We start from the raw sequence: 18,877 nt of genomic DNA on the forward strand, positions 1-18,877 counted from the left end.
ACAAAAAAAACTTTACATGCCTGACATAAATCTAGTTCAGAGGGGAATTCCAGAAACTAGTGTGCATTGATTCAAGCTGAGGGTAAACAACTCATAGCCAAACCTGCAAATGTTCCATCTAAAGACACTTGCCTTTTTTTTTTTTTTTTTTATTTTTAAAGGAAGCAATATCCTCTGAAGCTATGTAGCACAATATTTAATTAGTGATTTTTTTTTTTATTTGGACAAATATTGTTAAATGCCGCAGCATTGTACAAGTTAGTTGCAGGTGTTGAAAGTTATTTTGTCCAGATAGAGCCCAAACAAAAGTTTAATAAGCTTTATTGCAGCACTGCAGCCTTTTATAATGTTGACTTAGAAGGATAACACTTGAAAGAATTTTTAAGCTAATTAGAACATTTAAAAAAAAAAGAATCTCATTCTATATTAGAGCAGTAATGCTTGTGCATGAATGAATAGCCACAGGTAAAAGTACAGTTGCCTTACTGTGCATTGATTTATGTTCTTTTATGAATAATTTATTCATAAATCAAGGTAATAAATGAGTTGGACAGGAGAACTTGAGGAGAATCAGTGGATTTGCAGAAACCAAGTGTGCCAAGTTTTGCATCAATCAGAAAGTCTTATTCTCAAGGGCATCGTGTCCTGATTTATTGCCTATCAAAATGTCACTTTGTGTTTTAAGGACTATCATAACCATTAGGTGTATTTACCTGTAAGCTTTATAAAACCTTTCAACATTTCTTCATCTATTTTACCCCTCTTCCCTTAAACTTTGTAATTTAGATGGCAAATCCCTATTTCTGCATGTTTAGAATACACCACAGCTGTTCCCTATTGATACTTTCAGGCGCTTTCCAAGTCTTATTTTATATAATTTTATATATCTTAATTCATTTAATCAATTTATGTGGAGTGGTGGGTGGACGGAGCCTGAGCCCTGAGGTGTCAGGACGGGCAAGGTGTGGTGTTGAGGCTTTAGGTCCTCATGAAAGCAGCCCATGAGTGTTGTGTGTCCTTTCAGACACACAGGGGGAAATGAGCTCCAGAGGGAGAGAAATGAGAGGTGAATCTGCAGTCTAAATGTGCTGAGCAATCTGTGGGGGAAAATGTTCTGAGCACGGCACTTTTTAGTGCTGAGGATCCTGGTGGGTTCCTCTTCTGGTAATACTTTGTAAGCCAGCTTGTGCAGTGTGAAGCTGCAGCTCCCACTCAAATGATAAAAACCCCTCTAACAAGATTTCTATATTTACTGTCATGGGGTTTTTTAACATGTTTTCATTGTTTGCCTGTCTGGATTTTACATTAGGCTTTCAAACATTGAAACAAAGTAATTTTTAAACACTTTCTTCCTGCAAGACTTACATCAGAAAGAAAACAGACTTCTGACTAACAGATGAAAGAGGAATAACAAAATCAATTGACTATTTCTTTGTGTCTCTGTATCACTACTTAAGATTTTTTTATTTGGATTAAATTAATGCTTTTGTCCTTTGACAGTATAATATTTCCTAATCTGTCTGCTATTTTTTTAAAGAATAAATCCAAGGAATTTAGTTTAGTATTATCTTGAGAAAATATCACAATGATTGAGTTTTATTGTACGTAGCGTGAACTTCTAAAGAAGTGCATAGTGTGTATGCATTTCCTTCTTGGCTAATGGAGCCAGGATGCAGCTAATTAGGAAAGGTTTTGTTAATTGCTCTTGTGATGTTGTGGATGGGATCAGTAGGTGGTCAGAAATATTTATTGAATCGATGCAAGAAATAAATAATTTATTAAGGCAACCTTTTATCATTCCTTCTCCCATTTCACATTACTGACATGCTGGCATCAGCTGGATGTCCTTAACTGAACTTGGCAACTGCTTGGTTACACACAACTCTATTAAAACATTTTATAAATATTCTTTTAGAAGTAATATCTGCTCTTTATGCCAGCAAATTTGGCCCAACTTTTGAGACATGTTCTCAAGTCAGAAAATGCATGGCTTTTGGTGATTCTCCTCCAGACATGATTGATCTGCTATTCCCTGTGACCCGGCTGAATATTTTAGAAGAAAAATGATGAACCAGCAAAAGCAATGTAAAGCACTATATAAGGGCTATATATTGTTAAGGAAGATTAATTGGGGAAATAATTAATGTAGCCAAGTTATTAATTACTCTTTGGTTGTCCTGCAGTACCAGAGGCTTAAGAAACCTATCTTATTGCTCCTATCTGTCCCCAGAATTAATGATCTCTTATTTAGGCTGCTAGCTCTCCATGCATAAGCTATCACAATAATAGCAGTGCTTTCTTGTAGCCTGTGGTATCAGCATCCAGAATGCATCCATCTAGAAATGAGAGAAATAATCACTACTGCTTGTAAGTCTTCAGCCCTGAACAATACCCAGGCTGCTGAAACCCCAGAGCATGTTCAATAGTGGAACGTCAGAAACTGCTGAAGCAAAGCACAAAATTATTCAGGTTCTTTTTCATTTGTCAGTAAATTGGATTAAGGGATTCTACCGGGGTGTGCTTGTGTGTGGCAGTATATCTAAAACAAATGCCCCAGTCAGAGTCAGGCACCTTACACTGTCTTCCTGGGAGTAAATTGTGTTCATGTGACTGCTCAAGGACCTCGCAGAGGAAACGTTCCAGAAGGGAGGTGGTTGTGTGCTCTCCCAGCACTGACACCCTGCCTGCGCCGCTCGCAGCCCAAACGTGTGTGTCTCACATCTCACCTCAGCTCCCAAAGATGGATTTTATTCATAAGAATAATAGGCACAATTGAACAGCGAGCACACTCTTGCCCCTAGTGAAATGGGAGGGAGAATGGCTCTTAGGCATTAATAGACTGGCCAGTGGCCAGGGTGAGAGCTCAGCACTTTGGAGAGGGGACAGCACAGCCTGCAGGACAGGGACTTGGCTCTGCCTGCTTCTTTCAGACCTGTCCCAGTGACTGCTTTGGTCAGATTGCATTTGGCGCTTTGGATAGTAAAATGTTTTTGTAAAGAATATGAAACCATTATACCTTTTGTAATAGAGTGAAGTTCATGGTAATGCTGAAATTACTTTGTCAAGTGGGTATAACATCAGGGTGAAACTGTGACCCAGCTGAAATAAAAGGGAATTTTACCATTAAAAACAGGGGGGTCAGGGCTTGCCCTGCAGGGTTTCAGTTACAGTCGCTCTGAAACCAAGCATCTCTGGAGTGTGGGACACTCAGCTACACCAGAAATTTAGCAACATAATCGTGAAAGGGCTGATGTTGAAGTGACCTTAAGGATCATCTAGTTCCAAATTATCAAATGCAGGCACCATTATGTTATTGCATTTCTGTATTGCTTTCTGCATAGCAGCAAGTCCCACATCACATTCTCTTTGGGAAAGGATTCTTAAGGGGTTAAATGGATGTGGCACGAGCTGCATGCTTTGCAGTATGAAGTACTGGAAATATTTTTATCTTTAGAGCTAATTTGAAGAACTAATCTCAACTTTTAATATCCTAAAAGCAATGAGATCTTACTATTGATCTTACTCATGAGAAAAGGATAACAGAGATGCAGTACACAAGAAAAGTCACTGATACTTCTGGTAATGTTTATCACCATTGTGAAATAGCACAAAAATAACATTTTTTCCTGTGTACATCTTTGTGTGAACATTTAAGCCCAAACCAATGGATATGCATATATAACTCTTATGTTGTTATGCTTCTGGGAAGCACATTGCAGAGCTGGGACTTTTCAGAATATAAATTTACCAAAACAAGTATGATTAATTAATCAGTCAATCTACTCAAGAAAACAGGAAAGCTACAAGCCCATCACTTTGTCAGTTCTGTGGTAGTGGTGTATCTGGGAAACGGCATTTTCAGAAGGTCCCAAACTTGGTTTTAAATTATTCTCTTTGCTCACTTTTTAATGGAAAGGTAACTTTCCAGAATCTAGATCCTTTTAAAATGGAAAATGTGCAATATTATCTGAGGGAAGTGTGAAGATGATTTACTATGCATGATTTTTTCAGTTTGTACACATTGGGCACGGTTATATTTTTGCTCAGGACGTATATATATATTTTCTGCTGAACTTTTCTCGATTGCTTTTTTTATCGGGTTTACAAATCAAATCAAACAGGTATATTGCAGAGCTCTGATATTATTTTCTGCGCTTATAGCACAATGTATTGAATTATGCTTGCTCATGTACTGCTGCTGCTATTCTCTCCAGATTGAGAGAGAATGACTGTGGGGGCTGTAAATTCACTTGGCTTCCAGCACCACCAGTTAAATCAAGAGCCCTGTTCAGGCTGGAGAAGAGACAGAGCAAGTGTTCATTACACAAATCAATTTGGTCAAAAGTACAGCACAGTGGGTACCCAACCATTGCTCACATAATATTGTCAACTTAATCAAATAATGCCTAGAAGACATTCACAAGCTCTTTTTCTCTGAGAAATAACTTGATTGGTGCAGCAGGAAAAAACAGGTGCTGTTTTGAGCATTTATTAAAAAAATCAGTGGGTGCTTTCATTTTTGCTAAATTTAAAATTCTGAAGAGCCTTACCCTATGCTGACATGTATACATGAGATACTCAGCACCTAATTTACCATTGATCATATTTTTAAAAAATAATCTGTCCCTGTTTTTTTTTTTTTCCTCTTTCTTTTCTCCCTGTAAATATTTTAGAGGTCATTCCTGCTAGAATTAGGCTGTTCTTCCTCCAGACTTGGTGTGGTTTTAAAAGATATGCAACAGATTTGTGTTTGTTGGCAGATTATAGCAGAATGATCAGGACTTGGTAAAGCTTTCTCATGTTCCAATACTATTTATTTTCACTTTGTCCAGACAGAGATAAAAGGTTTAGATCCATTTCAGGCATTCCTACGGTCTGTGTTCCATTCAGTCTTTAAAAGCCGAGATTGGGAACAGCGTTCTTGTAGTGGTGTGCAAACAGCTCTTCTGTGGCTGCATTTCATTGTGTTGGAAATAGGGTTTGAGGGGGAAAGGTTTTGTGCACACCATCACGGTTTTGTAGGAAATGAAAGATATTAGTCAGTGAAAAAGAACGGAGGGAAAGTGGAGCACTTAAAATTCTGGTGCAAGGAACATTGCAGGGCTGGCTGTCTGCAGTGATGGATGGAAGGGGACACAGAAAATTGGTATTAGCCAGGAAGGAGAATGGAATGGGGTTTTTCTACCCAGGCAATGTGCACAAGGCCCTCTCTGATTTCAGGTTCACTGACCAATGTTTTATTGTGTGTGGGGCCTTTGCCAAAAGTGCTGGGGGTGGGAGATGAGACTCCAGCATCCAGTCGGGAGTCAGCTGGGAAATGGGGCTGCATTAGAGGCTGCATGAAGGTTTTAGAATGTATTTTTGAGTGAAAATTGCTGCAAATTTGGATTAAAATGGCCTTAAAGGAAGAGGTGTGTGTGAGGGGAGTTAATATTTTTTTTCCAAACAAAAAAATGTTAGATTTATTTTATCTAAACAAAATATTTGGATTGGTGGTTTTCTTCACTTGTATAATTTTTGTTTCTTAAATTCTCAGGAAAAAGCTAGGAAGGGAAACCAGAAAAATTACTTCAACAATTTTACTTCAGTGTGAAGTCTTTAAGAACTTGAGTGAAGTCTTTTAAATAATAGAAGATTTCTGTTTCTAGAACTGAGTTAAGGAAACAAAAAGAAAAGTATTTTGCTAAAGGTAAAGAATTTCTTTAGAGAACAATAAATATTAAGTCTCCTGGTGATGAATTTTGTTTAAAAGGATACCAAATGTTTATACTGAAATTATCTTACATGAAAAAAAAAAATATCCTTTTCTAAAATGCCCTCTTTGATATGTGTTTGCTTACCTGTAAGAATGTTTCAATTCTAATTTATTTTAACACTTAAGCCTTCGGTAGCTCACTGAAGTAAAGGGAGCTCACCTCAATTTGTTTTGCTGTGAGTGAGAATTTGATCTTCTATTTCTGCATTCTGTATTTCTAACTTTCATTATAAGTTTTAAGACTATCAAATATTAAGAATATTTAATATTTTACAATTGCAAATATGTGGTGGAATAGGGGCCAGAAAGCAGCCTATTTGCATCCAAGACTGCAGGGATGGAGGAAGGCTAATGCCACATCCTAACATCAATTGATTTTTAAAGGACAATCAAACACCACTCTTCAGGTCCTCTAGCAGTGAAGGTATTCTCCTGAAATGCATTATGTATGTGGGAGGTAAATTACATTCTGGTTCTGTGAGTCCACAGAGCTCTGAAAGTTGCCTGGCTTGGATTTTTCAAAATCCAGCCTGTCCTCTGCCCCCTGTGTGTTTTACCTCAGTGGAAATTTTTGCATCATCCTCACATTCCAGTTTCAATTGGTGGCTATCCTTGTCCAGATCTCCAGGCACAGCCGTGGACTTCTGGATGATAATGTGCTTTGTAAAGAGCCTGTAACCTTGCCAAGCCTTTTAATATGTTCTAAATGCTATGGCCCTGGTAATTCTGCCCAGGGATCTCGAGGGTCATGGACAGTTATGAATTGGTCATGACAATGACTTGCTAAAGTTTCTGGTTTTCAGCCCTCGCTGCCCAGACTCTGGGACATTCTGTGCTGAGAGTGTAAATTTGAGGCTTCTTAGAATAAAAATGTTTTTAAAAAGTGGTGAAAGCAACCAAAGGCCTGGAAAATACCAGTACCTGGATTTATCCTCTTCACCCATAATTTGTAGCTCCATTTTAACACCACCCCCAGAAACCTCAGTGGATTTTGTTGACCATAATCTGTTCAGCTGCTAAGTAGGGCAGTTGCTCCCAGTGTTTTGGGATGTTTGTGGTGCACAGTTCATCCCTTCTACTCCTCACTTCTATGAATAAAATGAACAGAGATTACTCTTTTCCATTTGCATTTATACAGGACACTGATTATATAATTTCTTCCTTGGGCACCCTCTGTTCCTGAAGCTTAACAGCACCTTTAGAATTCTTTAGTTCTCTTCAGATTAATCTAATTGACCTCAAATTCTTCTGGAGTGTTGCATTTCAAGAGTTTCCAGTCTGTCATCCCCCACCTGCTTTCACATACCAAATTTCTTTCTTATTTCTCTCCTTCTATGCCTAAAGGTAGAAAATAATCTCTGTGGTGTCTCTGGGTGAAACAGCTACCTCAAAATCTAAAGTTTGAATTTTTGAGTTGATTTTAGCTAACAATAGATTAGCATGGAACATTTTTGTCTCTTGACAGCTATATACCATATTTTCTATCTAAATCACTAAATATTCATAAAGATAAATTATTTACTTTGTGGGCCTGTGAGTTCAGGGAGTAGCACACGAAGAGATGTGGTGGCACTGACTCAGTTTTAGGTTTATACTTGATCTGATCCCATTATTTGTTTGGATCACTTGTAAATCTTTCTTCAGTGCACACTAAAGTTTGTGTTTGTGTAAGTCTCATCGTGTCCTGTGAAATATCTGAGCTGCTACTGATGGACTGATGCTGCTGCAGAAACGAGGACCTTTATTTATAAAGTGTTCTTAGCACAGAAGTATAGGCAATATAGATGTTAGTACTTTTAATTTGAGAACATTTGTATTGCTTAGGGAGGATATTGTTGAATTTCACTTGCTAGAATTCAATTTATATGTAGTTATTGCTGATGTAAATGATGTGTTCTGTTTGAGTTCTTTTGCTTCCTCTTCAGCAGGCTTGTTGGTACTAAAACTGTGTGGTAAGGTTTATTTTATTTAACCATTTTTATGTTGCTTAAATTTTGTCTCCTAAAAGAAATTTCATACTAGCAGGAAATGGGCAATTCTTCTTTTTGTTCTTTAAATGAAAGAAGTAGAAAGACAAACGGAATGTAACATTAGCACACAAGAGAAAGATGAATAATTAGAAAAACAATGGGGTCAGAAAGAAGAGGAAAGACAGAGTAAAGAGAGTGATGGCTGTCAGATCATCCTTGTTTTTCATTCAACTATTTTCTTTCCCCTTCTGTTCTTCCAAATCCTTCTTCCCATGCAAACGAGTATGACTATGCTCTTTGAAAATACTCATACAGAACCTTGTCTAATGACTGTGTGCTGTACATGCAGTAATTAATTAGGCACTGTAGGATATAATTAAAGAACAGAGATGAGTAATTTCTAGAACATACTGATAGACCAGCACTGGTTAATTTTACTTTTTGGAAGAGGGACATTTTATATTTTTTTCCTCATCTTACTGCAGATTTATAATTTGTTTGTTAGGTCATAACACATGGCAAAGTCTTCAATTTTAAACCAGAATTTTAAACCCAGGGAACAGTGTCCCTGTAAGAAGTACCATGACAAAACCTCATTTTGGTGAGGAAGAAAATCTGTAAAACTTTGTTTCTGGGTCTCACACTTGTGTCAGCACTGATTAAACTACTGTTCCCTCTCACAACTCAAGGCTTTTTCCATAATGGCCACATTTATCTGGGCAGAATGACCCTCCAGTGCCCATCAGCACTGCTTATGAAATGGCAAAGAGGATGAGATGTGTTACCTGCCTGCTGTGGAGAATCCCAGTGGCCTCTGAAGGAAAGCACCAATCTGATTTTGAAGGGTCTGGCTTGCTCTGCCAGCAGGCAGCATTTGGACTGCAGATTCAGTTCCTTACCTTGGTAAACACAGAAGGGGTTAAAGGAGTTTCTACAATCTTACAGGGATATATATTCATTCATTATTTAAGAATAGCTAAGCAGATCTACAAATAATTATCTACACATTCTCTAGTTTATTCCAAATACATATTATCACTGGAAATGTATGCTGTTGAGACAGAAATGGATGTGATTTTCATGTATTTAAACTTCTGGTATTCCTCACTACTTTGGAGCAGTTTTAACTGATTTTAGTTAGTTTGGTGGTTTTTTTGTTTTGGGTTTTTTTTGGGAATTTAAGCTCACCCCCTTGTATTAAAAATGCCAGAATTACTTACGGTATGCTTTATTTTGCTTTACCCTTTTAGCAGACAGATGATGCAGCACAGACCGATGGCCAGCAACAGACACAATCTTCTGAAAACACAGAAAACAAATCACAGCCAAAACGGCTCCACGTCTCAAATATACCATTCAGATTCCGGGATCCAGATCTTAGACAAATGTTTGGTGTAAGTGCTCATCATTTATTTCTGGGGTTTTTTTTTACATTTGCATTGCAATAGGTATTTTGTATTATAGGCAGCTGTGAGGGCTGTATCTCTGAGGCTGTTTAAGCATTTTCAGGAAAGATTCCCCTTTAATCTATGTATAATCAAACACCTGATTGCCAGTCACAACTGGGAAAAGAAATAACACTGATTCTGCTGGATGTGATGCACTTGGGTGCTTTGTACTACATTCACAAAAAGCTATCTCTGGTGGTTTAAATGCATACATATTGCTGCTGTACACATCTAGATTTATCTGCCTGCTTTTATGGATCTTGGAGAGTGTGTTGTTAAACAGTCAGTGCCTGACCTCCTGAGTAAGGGACCCTAAAGGAAGGAATTTTAGCACAAAGTTCAGACCCAGGAATCCTCACCCATCTCCACAGGTTTTGTAGGCCTGTAAAAACCTTTGAAGGTTTTTGTTAGTATTTTTCTGTAAATCTCTCAGTTTGTGCCTTCCCCCAGGCCACGGCTGCCTTCAAGCACATCCCCTGTGTTTCACACAGGCCCTGGACATGTCATCAGCAATAGGATTATAACCAAGAGAGCTTAGACTGCCTTCCTCCTCCCTGAGCCAAGAACTCTCAGGTTTAGTTTGAAATGCCACTAAACCTAATCTAGAAATATTGCTTGATCTTCTATTAGAACCCAAGTCAGGACTCTGAAGTATTTCTGTTACTCTCACTGTCTTTATTCTGCCTCACTAAACCCGAATTCTCTCCTGCATTACAGCTGGTTATTCAGTGCAGCACCAAGGGCCTCATGGCCCTGCACTTCTTTCCCTCTTTAATGTTCAGATTTTTAAGTTGTTCTAATGTATTTGTCTGTGAGTCAAAGGATGGTGTTTCTCAGTATTTATTCCTCTGAAGGAAACAGTCCCTGGAAAAAAGAATCCTGGTGTAGTACTGGGAAATGAGGGAATGTTCTGCTGGATCTGACTTGGTATACATTGCCTCCCCTGAACACAGCTTCCAGCTCATCAGCAGAATAGCAGAAGGCATAATAATTAACCCTCCAGAGAAAAATATGCTAATTTATTTAAACTAAACAAACCACTTAAAATAGGTTTTATTTGAAAAAACATTAAATGAAAGGATTTTTTGGGTAGGTATTCTAGTAATTTATAAATGAATGAACGTATTTCTTTTTAATGATTCTAAGTCTTAGGTCTCAAAAGACTGACACTGGAGAATGGCTGGAGCTTCCAGCTGACTTCCAGAATGACTTAGTAACAGAAAACTTTTAGCTTCTGAAATGATAGAAAAAAGAGATTTCTGTATGTGTGAGTTGAAATATTTCATATGAAATATGGCAAGTCTGCATTATGTCCATGTTAAGCACACAGTAGATGATCTTTTTACATGGACACGAATATAACAGAGGAGAATTGTTTAAATATGAAGTCTGTGTCTGCATCGAGGCTGAAGTGGAAGTTAAAACATTGATTAAATGGTGAAAGCAAGAACATGAAATAAGCCAAAGTATACCAAGTGATGGTTGATTTTTTCATGGTCAAGTTGAAACTCTCTTATAAGCTAGAGAAGGAATACTGTCCTTTCTGGCCTGTAATTGTTTATTATATCTTAAAAGACTGGAGTACTCATTTCTACAGTTCCTGGGACTCTTGTTGGATTATTCTCCATTTGCCTCTCTCTAATTTCTGCCTTTTTGTTTAAGATATTGGGTCATTGACCAATGCCAACACTGATCCATACTGCATGTTAATGACTTATGAAATAACAGGAATGAACCTCTGATGCATTACATTGTCACCTTACAAAATGTGTCCTGACAACAAGTGTTCTAACATTTATTCCCTTCCTAAGGCAGATCCAACAGGGCCTTTTCCTCTGGGACGAGCAGCTGGGGTCAGCTTTTTTGTGTGCAAACAATGTCTAGGGAATTGAGTGCTGTTGAAGATCAATAGGAATAACAGCCACTTCTAATATTATAATAAAAATACAATTCTAAGCAGAGAAAAAATCCCCCCAAAGTGAGTACCCATTCTAATTTTCCAAATTATGCTCCTGTAAGACAAAAATTCTTAGGAAATAATGGTTACCCATTTCAGCAGGGGTGGAAAGAAATCCTCAGTCCATGAAGCCAGCAACAAAAGTCCCACCTAATTTAATCTTATTCCTGTAATGCAGAGGTAACCAAACTCCTGCACCTGTTCTGGAAAATGCTGAAATTTGGGACTTTTACGTCACTGTGCTCACAGTTGAATGCTCTTTCCTCTCTGTCAGGGGCGTCGCTGAGCTTCAAGTTCCTCTGTGGAGTGATTGTAACGAGCAGAATGATGCACGCAATTTAGAAAGAATCTTTATCTGACTCCTTTTAGTATTGTCTTTTTTTTTGTGTTTAACAATTTTTGGTTTTATATCATTTAACATTTGGAAAGCTTTGCACCACTTCCTGCAAGAAACCTTTGTGTTGTATGTGATAGAAGAGTTGAAGTTATCTAATTTTCATGTAACTTTTTCTGTTTCTTTGCAGCAATTTGGTAAAATCTTAGATGTTGAAATTATTTTTAATGAGCGAGGCTCAAAGGTAAGCAGTTTAATTCACATGTGGAATTTTCTGTTTTGTTTAAAATATATGAGTAAAAGGAAACAACTGCACTGCTATGACAAAATAATGTCTGAAATTTTATGTTAGTGAAAACATCCTGTGAGCTGTCAGTCAGTTTTCTAAGCAGCATGAAAATCAATGGACTCATATCTTTTCAAGGGGGTAATTTTAACTATTCCAAACTGTCATCTCTTATATGGGGATGTTGATTTTCACTGTCCTTATTCTTCAAGGGTAATTATTTCATTTATTTTATGAGTCCATAGTTAAAGATATTTGTAGGCAGGCTTGTATTAGTATAGTTTTGGGTTTTTTTTTTTTTTGCTTTATTGACATGAAAGATGACAATGATACCTAATAAATATCCTCTTTAGTAATTATCTGAGAAAATATGTGATTGTTCCAGATTAAGTGCAGATGTTTTCCTCTTTAGTTAAAGCCTTAGTACACCAACCCTTTGAAAACAATCTATTTTAGTATTTATTTTATTAAAGGAGTTCTTATTGTATTGCAAACATTTAATTTTTCTTTCCAAAATTACTTTGCCTTAAATGCATACTTCAATTTATTTAATATTTAAGAAATCAAGCAAGATAGAATGGCCAGGACTGCATCAGCAGGTGCAAAACTGTAGCCCAATGTGTTCACCTGTGATATCAGCTGTATTATAGGGGTTTATGTCTGTCATATGCATATCTTTTTTCCTTTTCTTGCCATGTCAGAAACACTAAAAAGTTTATTCACTAATGTTTCAGTCTTCCTGTAACTCATATATCATTTATTATTAGAGATGGAATGTTATCCCTGTTCTAGACATACTGTAACCTGTCATATTTTAAGAATCATATACATCAAAAGTCTATCTTAGATATATTTTAGTTCTGTTAATATTTATTTTCTGAAATTAAAGCCTTCACTATTTTTTAACCTAAATGGAACAGCTGAAATCTCCTGGTTTATTATTCAGACATTAAGTAGTCCCCTTGCCTGCCAGCCCAAACTCAGTTGGAACATTCATCACTTTTTCAGTAAACAACTAAAATGGATGGAATTTGGTGGCTTAGAATCTCCTACTCTGGCCAAAATTTATTATTGCTAAATTATGGTTGTTCAACAATGTTTTCAAAAGACATGGATTGTCCAGACCTGCTGCTGCTGCATAATCCCATTAATTTCCAGAGCCTTCCCCCACTGGCCACCTTTGCTGGTTCTGCTGACAGGGTGGAGCTGAGCACGTGTGGGAGGAGTTTAAACTTTAGTTTGGCCACTAAATCTTCCACAGGTGGGCATTTTAACCACCACACCTGCACTGGGCTGCATCAGTGTAAGGTTTTGTTAAAGTTTTGGGGGATGGCATAAGGAGGTGTTTTCAAATTGAGCTTTTTTTTTTTTTTTTTTGATGTTGGCTTTGCAGCATGAAAACAGCCCAGTGCCTTGTGCTAAAGGCAAGATCCTGGAAAGGATTTCAGAAGGAAAATGTTTTCCTGGCTGGGTTTGTAACATCCCTGCCTCAGTTCCTCACTTGGTCAGGTCAGACTTGTTAATAAATGCTCCTGCACCATCAGGGCTGCAGCCCAGCTGTCTGCAGGGGAGCTTCTGTCTGAAGATGCCTGAGGCAGGGCTAGGGTGCATCTCACAGCTCAGAGCTGCTGCTTCTCACCTTGCTCAGAGTTATTTCAGCTGTAGCTACGAGTATTTTCATTTTCAGAAGTACCATTAGAGTCTCTCAATTAAATAAAAAGTTAAGGAAAAATTAATATTAGGAATAAGAGGGACATCTTTTTTTCTGTTCTTTCTTTTTCTTTTTTTTTTTTTTTTTTTCTTTTTAATCTGATCATTTCGTGTCCATTCTGTAGGAATTAAGATGCACCAGATTAAAGTCCCATTCCTGGCAGTGCTTATCTATGTTTTCATAAAATCCCACTGAAACTGAAAGGACTACTAAGTGGTTTCAGACTGAGTACAGGTAACAAAGTTTGCAGGATCAGAATTCAAATTTGTTTCTAGCTGCAGTTTGGCATAAGAATTGATAGAATTGTTTTTGTTTCTGTTTCTTTTTCTCTCTTTTTATTCTAATAGTTAATGTTTTAAATGATTGTTGCAAAAACAACAGAAGGAATCTCATTCTCATACCATATTAGTTAAGAAAAATGGAATTGCATATTCAAGAAGCATAACATTAGAACACCTCTGTAAAGTATAAAATCATTTTACAGAAGGGAGTCCTTCCATAAAAGAAAACCCTAAAACAATGAAAGATTCATACTACAAATTTCTGCTTGATTGAATGTATAATAATAATGAAGAAAGCTTTGCTAAAATATACAGCAACACTGATGACTTTTGAATTTTTGACCATTTTCTATCAGTTATAAATCAACACTCTAGAGAGGTCTATATATACCTTAGGAAATCTGTTTGTGTGTGTATGTACTAATGTGTATCTAGTGTATATTGCATTAACACCTATTTCTTCAAATAAGGAGAACTCCAAAGTGCCTCCCAAATTAAATCCAAACCTTCTCACATACTAACTTGTCTATTATTAAATCACTCGACAGATTTTAAAAATAAAAGGCATATATTTGCATTACGAGTTAAGAGAATGCAGCTGTTAACTCAGCTGCATATTAAATTGGTGTTAAAGTGTTTCTGTAGGTATTGGAATGATGGGTGAATCTGTGTTTTATTCTTGGGTTTCTCTGTCAGCCAGGTAAAGATTTGCATAAATAGTGAGAGCTTAAGTTAAGTAGTGTTGATTATGAGAATAAGTACAACATAAGAAATTAAAAATGACAATGAGTATTATTTTCAGCGTCTTTGAAGTTCCAGTCTTATCTTGGCTTGTGGCTCCACTTTGTATGTTTTTCGAATTTTTTAGTATAATTAGGTTTTTATCTTTCTCTTTAGCTGTTTGAACAAAAGTTAACTGGTAGTGCTGTGAGCTAAGGAGAGTGACAGAAAATTTTGACTAAACTCCCACCAAATGATTGTAGTTCCAAGAGGGGACAATTGCTCAGGCAGGAAAATAGGAAAAAAAAAAAACAAAGAATTGGGGGAATTTCTGCTATTGAATGGAGTTATTCTGCTTAGATCCATGGATCCAGTGATGTTTTCTGCTGTAAAGTTTTCTTAATGGCATCCTAAATTAGAAGGATTTTTTTACAGAGCTTGAGCAAGATGGGACAAAGCATTTCTGGAAGAAGTAAAAGTTTAAAGTTGAGGATGAGTCTAGGTATAAGAAAAGCCTGTACAGGGATCCAAACCATGGAGATGAGTGCTGAGGAGGGGGATTTACTTTCTCTCACCACTCCTGGTGCTTTGGGAAAAAGAGAGTTACATCCTCAGTGCCTTGTGGCAAGTGAGGTCGTGGCCTTGTGCTAAAATTGTGGAGAGTGGTGTGGAGAAAATGTGTGGAATCAGGTGTTGTGAGAATGGCTTCAGCTGGAGCTGCAGCTGCTGACAGAGCACCTCGGAGCTCAGCCTTCAGGCTGGATTTAAACGGGAAAAAAAAGAGTAGCTATGCTTAAGCTGCTTTGGAGAGCCTGAAACAGAGACCACTGCTGCACATAAATGTCACTTTTTGCATTATAAATGGGAATTAATAACTGGGTTCTTTGACTAGGTGAAATAACCCAAATAACCCAGGGAATTATCCTGGGAGTTACTTCACTTTTTGTTGATCATTGACTAATTTTCTGCAGTCCATACCCATTCTTTTTCTCATGGCTTGGTGTCAGTTTTGCCTTAGTTTGATATTTAATTTCCCCTTTGTGTAAATGAATATAGAAATGTCTTCCCTTTCTTTTTATCATTTTCCCCCCCTTTTTTTTTTTAATCCAGACACTTTTTTTTAGTAGGTAGCACTGCAGAGAGTGTTCCTAGTGGGTGAACACTGGCAAAACTCAGCAAAGGCAGATGAGAAGCTGTGGTGAGTGGCTGATTGCTCAGGAGCAGAACAGAGTTCAGGCTAAAACAGAAAAAAAAAAACATGGTTTTAGTAGCACTTAAACTATGTAAGCACTGCCTTTGTGCATAGCACCACGTGCAACTTGCCAATGGTTCTGGCTGTGAAAGCTCAGGGATGTAGAGGAGCGTTTGTTTGGATAATTTTGGGAGGCATGCAAAGGCATTGTAGTGCTAATGCAAGAATTACTTCAAAGGGTTGGTGTATGTTTCTAAAATGTTCTTCACTGTCAGATTTTTCCAAAATATTTGCCATTTTAAACAGTGTTTAATTTCACTTAGGGCATAATAGGCATTTTCGGAGGATTTGAAATGTTTATTTTAGCCTGGTATTATAAAGGAGGGGATTTGTCATAAGCAGAATTTCAGATATGTCCCACTAACATGGGATTCTGGAGTTTTACCAGTTGCATGTTCTATATGTGGAAAATAATATGCAGAACAAGTAAATAAAGCAGTTAAACTTATTCAAAACGTTTGCATTTTTCTTCTTTTATCAGAGTTTCTTTTTCTATTTCACATCATGTGATTTTCTTTGATCTGTTAATACAAGAAAGTTTATACTTTGTTCTGAAAGTACTTTTGTTTTGTTGGTGGTTTTCTTTTTTTCTTTCCTTTTTTCCTTTTATAAAAAAATAAGTAAAGGCTGTATAGTTTGACAAAAGTTTAAGTTACCCTAGTGTTGCATGGGAACAGTGTTTCTTATGATCACAACAGCATGACTAAGTAGGCAATGTTTAGAGTATATTGACATTCAGTGTTGAATTTTGTGCACATGTTTTTTATTTCGTTGAGATATCTGCATGTCATTAAAATGTGGTTCATTTTCTTTTCTCATTAGTTCATTTTTTTCTATGTGAAGACACTGTAATTTATTTTAATTTCATTTTCTTATTGTTAGATTTATTTTCCTCTGTAGTGACATGTAGAAAGGTATTTTTGGTATCATTCTTTGACTTTCTCAGAGGGTATTATCTAACTGATGACAGGAAAAAAAAATTGTTCACATTTGTTGCTTATTTATTGCACATCTCAATACAATCATAATTTTTCTAATTTGCATGTTACAGAAATGAAGCGAGGACAAGAAAATATTAAATTAAAGAGAGAGAACATAAGCAAACAAGTGGTCATTGACTGAAATAATAATGTGCATGTTGTTTTCCCCCCTTCTCCCTCCTGCATGCAGGGATTTGGTTTCGTAACTTTCGAAAATAGTGCTGATGCGGACAGGGCGAGGGAGAAATTACACGGCACCGTGGTAGAGGGCCGTAAAATCGAGGTGCATGTTCAAAATATTTTCCTTTTCATCTTTTTTATAAATGTCTGCTTCACTCTCATTTGTTGTTTCAGATGCATCATTGGTGTCTTCTGTGTGCTCCCCTTTCCCCTTCCCATTGTTTATATATATATTTATATATAAAGAGAGAGAATCTGGCCTTACTTGGGTTTTTTATTATTATTTATTTTGTAATTATTATTATTATTATTATCATTATTGCTGAAAGGTGGATGACAGATTTGAAAGCAAAAAAAAAGAAAGCTTTAATATTTTGAAGTTATTATTTTGGATGTTTTGTAAATCAATGGGTGCAGTAGATTCCAAAAACCATCCAACAAAAAATAATTATAAAAATTGAGAACAACAACAAAAAAAAAGTGTGACAGACAAAACAAAAACAAACAAAAGGTTGTTTTTTTTTTTTCTTTTTGTTTTCTTTTTTTTTTTCCTTTTTTTTTTTTTTTTTTTTTATTATTTTTGTTGCTGCAGGGTTGATGTGGGATCCACAGTGGCTTTCAAAAAATTCAGATTGGGAAAGAAGCATCCAAAAGATGCACCAGAAACAAAGCCAGACTAGAGACGGAGCAATTGTCACATTTAGTTTTCAGGAAGCCGGGTGGCCTGAGCCATCCCCATCTCCCAAAACCTCCAGCCATGTTTGCCATGCCACTGGATCCCCTTCAACACTGCCTCAGTCGTATTTGTTAGAATTAAAAAAAAAAAAAAAAAAAAAAAGAAAAAAAAAGAAAGAATTACCAATTGAAAATGCTGTCGTCTTTTGAGTAAGATGTTGCATATTTTGCCTTTTCATTTTCCCCCTCGACGGTAGCGCTTAGGGCCCTCACCAAACTCTCAGTAACCATGGTAACTGTATACATACCCATGCTGGCGATGGTGCTGAATGGTAAGTGGAGAAGTCCATCTGCCGTTTCACGTATTTAGCGCTGATATACCACGTGGATTTTTTTGACTTGTTGTATTAAGTTTTCTTGATGCTACATTTTTTTCTATATATTGGTACGCCTGTAATTGAGTGTACGTTTTAAGCAAGCCTGGGAGGCACTGATTGGATTGAGGATATGACTTCGTGCACATCTTACTCAGATTGTTAACTCCATATTGTGTTAAATAATGCACCCTCTTTTTATCCTTTTGTTAGCTGTGATTTTAAAGCTTGAATGATTTTGTTAATTCTTGCAATGAAAAAGGCTCTTGTTCCAAGTGTTGAATGCTAGATGTTGCTTTTCCAATGGTACTTCTCTTCTAAAGGGTTATGTTGCACACTGCTAAAATTCGTTTGTCCCTTTTTTGACATTTTCTTTGTTTCCTTGTACCTTGTCTCTTTCCTTTCTACTCCACTGCATGTTCCTTCATATGATCTTTTTTTTTTTACTTCTGTTTTGAGTATTTATTGTATCAGTGTTATCATGGAATACAAGCATGCTCTTAAGTCTTAAATTATGCAGTACCTTTTAATTTGCTTTTAATGTCTTTTTATTAAAGTTTAAATGATATGATGTTGCTTTATTGAAATGATTTGTAAGTTAAAATGGTTATGAAAGTAAATGTAATTATAAATAGTATGATTTTGTTATGCACCTGTTGCCTTCTATAAATTAAATTGCATTTTATTTTCACATGACTAATAGCAGTAATAATGCATGCGTTTAATAGTGACACGGGCCCTCCCTGTAACCCTTTCTAATGCCCTGTTCTATGTGCTTAGGTAAATAATGCCACAGCACGTGTAATGACAAATAAAAAGACCGTCAACCCTTACACGAATGGTAAGTGCATGAGCCCCCTGCTCTGGGTGACTGTCCCTGCATGCCACACCCCAGACCTGCTCAGCAGGGCACTCACTGCTCCTGGGGTGTCCCACTCTGCATCTCCTGCCTTC

At 36.9% G+C, this 18,877-nt stretch overlaps 1 protein-coding gene across 21 annotated transcripts in view; it reads left to right on the top strand.

Annotated features, from left to right (window-relative positions):
• The window catches only part of RBFOX1 (RNA binding fox-1 homolog 1), a 1,013,650-nt gene that overhangs the window by 910,862 nt on the left and 83,911 nt on the right, over nucleotides 1–18,877 (top strand). For all 21 annotated transcript variants that reach the window (XM_053957185.1, XM_053957186.1, XM_053957196.1 and 18 more), the window contains 4 exons: nucleotides 8,976–9,119; nucleotides 11,655–11,708; nucleotides 16,885–16,977; nucleotides 18,704–18,764. In XM_053957185.1, coding sequence (XP_053813160.1) covers nucleotides 8,976–9,119; nucleotides 11,655–11,708; nucleotides 16,885–16,977; nucleotides 18,704–18,764 — 352 coding nt within the window. The remainder of the gene's footprint in view (nucleotides 1–8,975; nucleotides 9,120–11,654; nucleotides 11,709–16,884; nucleotides 16,978–18,703; nucleotides 18,765–18,877) is intronic.

The sequence above is a fragment of the Vidua chalybeata genome, chromosome 16, assembly GCF_026979565.1.
Source record: "Vidua chalybeata isolate OUT-0048 chromosome 16, bVidCha1 merged haplotype, whole genome shotgun sequence".
Lineage (NCBI taxonomy): Eukaryota > Metazoa > Chordata > Aves > Passeriformes > Viduidae > Vidua > Vidua chalybeata.